General features: G+C 35.1%; 1 protein-coding gene across 2 annotated transcripts in view; it reads right to left on the minus strand.

Moving 5' to 3' along the window:
• Positions 1-5036, minus strand: part of LOC131061494 (uncharacterized) — a 60267-nt gene extending 55231 nt beyond the window's left edge. Inside the window, exons 1-3 of one of the 2 annotated variants that reach the window (XM_057995196.2) lie at positions 4877-5036; positions 4597-4761; positions 2210-2231 (exon numbers count right to left, since the gene is read on the minus strand). In XM_057995196.2, coding sequence (XP_057851179.1) covers positions 2210-2231; positions 4597-4696 — 122 coding nt within the window. In that variant the 5' untranslated portion in view covers positions 4697-4761; positions 4877-5036. Of the gene's footprint in view, positions 1-2209; positions 2232-4596; positions 4762-4853 lie in introns of both variants that reach the window. The other variant, XM_057995194.2, reaches the window with a different exon arrangement.
• Between the last annotated feature and the right edge of the window lie 964 nt (positions 5037-6000).

Below are 6000 nucleotides of genomic sequence, written 5' to 3' on the forward strand. Positions count from 1 at the left end.
AGATCATGGACAGGTTTCGAGGATGGGGGTACGGGAACCTAAGTTTGGGGACGGCAATGGGGGGTGGCAGGTGAGCGGTGCTGAATTACATATAATACTTGAAAATTAGTTATAAAAAGATATATTAATGTATAAGGAATAAGTAAACACATTGCAATGATTGCATTGAACTTTGAACATTAAGTTATAAGTAGAACGATTGTGTTGAAGTATCTTAAAAGAATCTAACCTCAAAGACAATAAAAGCTCTAATTAACCCTATCATTTCAGCCCAAGGTATGGAAATAATAGCACAAATCTATTTCAATTTTGTCATCAAGAAAAACATCTTTATATGTGTAATGACAATCCAAATGATTTTTCATTTTTTACTGGGCATAAGAACCATGAAAACTGAAACAATGTTATCTCTGCTATTTAAGTACTGACAACGATTACAAGCTTATACAAATGCTGGTACAGGGCAGCACATTGGAAAAACACTTTCTAGATTACCCTAATTGCATGAAACTAGAACCCAATAGAAAAGAAAAAATAGGAAAATACCTTGAAAAAAGAGCTGAAATGATCACAGCAGGTAGTGAAGACACATTAAATTACTGTATACGACAATGCACATCTGATACAACTGGAAAAAATATGTTGCAAGTCTGGAACATCACTATTGTAGATCCAAACAACCCCTTTAAGCCTCCTAAAACTCACTCTATGCAACCGTGTTCACCCCCAAACAATGCCAAACAGCCTGAGATAGGCTTGACAATACCCAATACCTAACAGCCTTAAAAATTTCCAAGCCAATTTGCAAGTCCCTCTAAGGTCGAGGAACATCTGGAAATCTCAGGGACATCCCAGCGTCCCCTTATGGTGTTTCCCAGCATGAAATGTCTCGAAGACATCCCCTATCAGAGGAAACGTCCCAGAAACACCAAAGGGTGCATGGTGGTGGTGAAGAGACAGCAGGGGGATATTCCCCTGGAGTTTCCAAGTCTCAGGGATGTCCCCGTCTCGGAAACACAAGGTTTTTCTGCGGGGACGTGTCCCTGTGGAACACTGCAAAAATCTCAAATACATCACAATAATCACAACTCAGCATGTCGGCTAGTTTTTTAATCCAAAAAAACACTTTTTTAAAAAAAGAAAACAGTCAAAACAAGTTTTGGCCTGATAAATCATGGTAAAAATGATATTTCCAACATTTTGGCCATTTTTCAAATTTTTTTGCTTCGTGCTGTGCATTTTTTCTGATTTTCCCAACCCTGATCTGATTTTTTCCCAATTAATTAAAAAATCTTTATCTTTTGGTTTAGCAAATTATTCTGAAGAAAGATTTTCACTGCCATGTTTGAAACCAACATGTTATAAATGAAATAAAGTAAAAGGAAAAAATCTTTATCTTTTGGTTTGCCAAATTATTCTCAAGAAAGATTTTCACTGCCATGTTTGAAACCAACATATTATAAATGAAAATAGGTTAAAGAAAGAGAGGATTTCTACATAATCGTTTCCATGCATATTTATCAAAAATAAGGCATAATGTTGCATGTAGTTGTAGTTAAGAAACAAACTCATAAAAGACAAGAAAACAAAAATATCGTCTTGCAGGAGTATGGTTGGGAGCTGGTTGACACCAATGAACAAACCTAGTAAAGAGAAACTGAAAAACATGTTATTCTGCAAAAACAAGAGTTCAATGACATGTAGAATTAAAAATATATTAGCCAATTGAGCCAGTATATTAACTAGTAAATCTCAAGACATGACAACAAGCTGAGAAATATTTTAGGAGCCTCTGCCAATAGAAGAAGTGCTGTGCATTATGATGATAATTTCTAAATAAAAGGTAGCAATAGGATTAACAACTAACATGCATTATTCATGTTGACGCTGTAGAAAAGAAAAACGTTGTGTCCTTGAATCCATATAAGGGAGATAAGTGTTACTATAAGAAAAAAAATGATACTACAAGTTTGAAAGTAATAATAATCTCAAACTCAAACAAAATTGTTTCCTAGTGTTCATGTCTAAATGATACTCAACCCTGAGCACATATCCTTTCATTCCTGGCTTAGAACTCCAGTAATTTTTCCCTCATTCCATATTATCAAAATCATTTTTCATTACATATCCATTTTGCAGAATGACTCAAATGCAAAAAGAAATAGGAAAAGGGGGTTAATCACAGAATATGAAGGATTGATGTACTCACCAAAATAGTGCGAAGCAGCAATCTGTATGCAAAAACAAGAAAAAAATTAATGTCAATTAACAAAAATCTTGATTTCTGCAGGGAAACATAAATATATTTTTGTTTCCTATGAATACAACCGTAATCTCATTTAAAGGACAATGGTATAAATGTTACTAGAAAATAAGGCAAATTCACAAAATATCTTACTGGTACTCTTGAAATTTTACCTTGCCATGACATAATGTACATACAATGGCATAATATTAAGTAAAAGAGTAAAAATTGGAAGTAAAATAAGAGGCCGTGACAAGTAAATATCAAAACTAGAATTTGACGCTCTGAAATTCCTGCAACACCATGCACCAGCTCAGCCTCCACACTCCTCTCCAGCCTTGGCTCTTACTCCTAAAGCTCCTTTCCTGCTGTTAACTGGTGGTGTTCCAAGCTCTTCTGGTAGCACCTAACTATTGGTGTCTAAATGTTTGGTTTTGTTTATTTTGTGACCTCCGTTGCCCTTTCTGCTGTTTTGAAAATCTGACCGGTTTGGCAGTCTTTTCTTCTCAATGTAATTCTCTATACTAATAAACAAGTTCCTCTTAGCTAAAAAATTTACAGGCATTCACCTAACTGGAATTTTATATTTTTATAAAAGGCAAAAACAAGCCTGTTGTTTTATTAGCATAAGTAGAAACTTGTATTTGAGTATAGAAGATTACATCAAGAAGAAAAGTCCATCGATCCTGTCAGATTTTCAAAACAGCTATCTATCTATCTATATGAAAATTATATAAAAAAGCAGTGGCTTGTAACTGAGTGTAAACAGGCTATTTTGAACTCCATACTTATTTGTGGTTAACTCAAATAACTTATGATATTTATATCAGGATTCAACTGTATAGTTTTTTGAGTCAAATTCATTTACACATATTTAATGAGTAGTGGTTCACATGAACCATCTCTTATAAAAATAAATGGTCAACTTAGCACTCATTACATCTAGGAGAAATAACTTACTAATGTAACATGTAAACTGACAAAATATTGAAAAGTAGGAAAGCAGAATAAAATTAAACAGAAACTGCAAGCATGATAAAGGTTACAGTAGGCTGAGTATTGATTAATTTGGAAAAACTTAATGAAAAATTAAAACATCAAAACCCACACTTATAATGGGCATCACTGTACATAGAGAAATTAGAAAGGAGACTAGGGCACATTTCCCTGTATAGCCCTACTATTGTACTGCTGAAACGGATAACGCAGATTAAGATTGTCAAATTACATAGAATTATACAGTGAAACTAGTTTGCTGAACTAGAGGGGAAATTATGCAGAAAGTGAAGGTTACGCATGGCATATACATACATATTATGGAATTCCGCAGGGGAAGTTTCGTGAAAACTTTACACGTGACATTAACAAAATACAAGATAATGTAAGCAAAGTCAAGTATTTACTATTGGAGTATTATGTTAAGAAGATAAAAGGCACAGTGTTGAAGAAAACTGCACCAGTATATGGAGTGTGGCCCTGACAGAAAAAATGATAAAGGAAAAAAACACTAAGGCGTGGTTGTGCACTCTGATCTAGTGATGAATCCAAGGGATTTTACCGAAGCTCCCATCTTATTCCAAGAACCCATAACAAAACCAAACAAATATATAAGGCAAAATAGAACAGGTGTCATAATAACCCTTATATGAGATTTTCAAACATGCAGATTAGGAAACACTTCTTGCATATCTCTAAGGTTGGATAATGAAGTTGGGTGAGCCAAACCAGATAACGTTCTGCCGCGTAAGTAATGAGCATGCTATTATTGGACATTGCACTAAAACACCTTCACAAGGGCCCTAGGATGAGATGCTATCATCGGAAATTGCACAAAAACTCCCCTTCACAGGGACCCTATGAAAAGTCAACTACCAATGGCAAGGGAGACTGGATCCTGCAGCCAGTTGTAATAAAGCATCCCTCCATTGCGGGAAGATACGGCACAAGGCTGTAGCATATTGTTTTTCAATGTATACAAAATAACACAAAGCAACCTGCAATTATTATCTTTGGGAAGGTAGGCGCTCCAAGGAGAAGTTACTTAGACCTATTTGAAAATGTATTGTGGTCTTAAATGTAAATCAGACGAGATAAATATGAAAGATCCAACAACATAATGGAATTCTCAATGTTAAAATGCAAATTAAGCAAGACTCGATATTTACAGACAAAGCTTAAAATAAACGATGTCGATGAAAACTACGAAAGCTTCCGCTTGTCATAAATAGTCAAATGTTCGCGCACACTCTGAATTGACGGAAAACAAAAAGGACCCGTCGACACAATTTGTAAAGCATAAGCAAAAAACAATTTGTAGAAAGCCCTAAAGAGATATTTGAACAGAAACGTACAGGGAGTATCCGCGGTGATTGCACTGGTGAGATCCGTGTGCCACAGATTGCGATAACTCTGGCGCTGCTGCATCTTCTCCATATACTCTGTCGACGCCATCTTTGTCTTCGGAATCTACACTTCCTGTATTTTTTTGCAAGATGTTACCTCAGCAGCCCAAACGCCTGCAAGAAGAACCACATTTAGGTGCAATGTCCAGAGCGTATTATTACCAGGCAAATGATAATACTAGTCAATGGCGACATTCACGATTGACCTGGAACGGTTCAAATTGAGCACCTTCCAGTAATTGATTGACTTTTGGTGACCGAAATAACGCGGAAATTGTTCCCGATCTCGTGGATTTATTTTTTTACTCGCAAGTTCGCAACACGTACTGTGGAGGTTCGAATCTTGGACGCGCCGCTCATTGAAGGTCGTGCATGCCTTTCTATTTGGTAAGATGCAAAAAGCCAGAGTGTCTTTGTCCACTCATATGAGGCGGGCCTCACATGCCACCACATACCGAACTTTGGCCCTAAATTGCTAATTAGTACTTTTTGTCTTTTAGAATAAGCTAATTACCATAGGAGTGTTACAAGAAGAATGTCTATGCAGAATTCACACATACTTTTGACCAAGTTTTAACTAGTATTTGCATTCTAACGAAGCAAAATAGTTATGATAGTATGATATGTTTTAGGTAATATATTGGACAGCTAATAATAAATAATAAATAAATAAAAGAATATTTTGTATGATTTGAGAAAATAAAATCTACTGAATAAAGTTATATAATAGCTATCATAGATATATGTCACTGAAGTGTAAGGATATTTTTAAAAACAGGGCATCACAATATTCACAAAAAATCCACCTTGAAGACCTCTACAATAACCCTAAAAATGATGGCATGGAAGAGGAAAAGCAAGGTCATCATGGAATTCGAACTTGTTGCTCATTTTCACAACCACAAATTTGATACTTTTGAAGTTTCAAATTCAAAATTTAAAGTGGACCCCGAGACATCTATTTGCCTCTACCCAAACTATTGTCAAACCATAAATTTTCAATTCCATTCCCAAGATCCAATATGCACCTATGGATTAGATCTACCCCATTTTCACAACCAAGAGTTCAACCCTTTAAGTTTCAAACTCAAAATTTTAGATGGACCCTAAGCCAACCCCTTTCTATCAAAAGATAATTTACCAGCTCTTACATCAAAACTTTTCAAATTCAAAATTTTAAATGGACCCTAAGCCATCCCCTTTTTATCAAAAGATAATATACCAACTATTACACCAAAACTTTTCAAATTATATCTATATAAATGGACATCATTTGTAACTAATTTTAAATATCTATAATCCACTCCAAAAAAAATCTTATCTAATTGTGAATCTCTTATAACCACTCTTCCC

This window comes from Cryptomeria japonica, chromosome 8 (assembly GCF_030272615.1).
Source record: "Cryptomeria japonica chromosome 8, Sugi_1.0, whole genome shotgun sequence".
Lineage (NCBI taxonomy): Eukaryota > Viridiplantae > Streptophyta > Pinopsida > Cupressales > Cupressaceae > Cryptomeria > Cryptomeria japonica.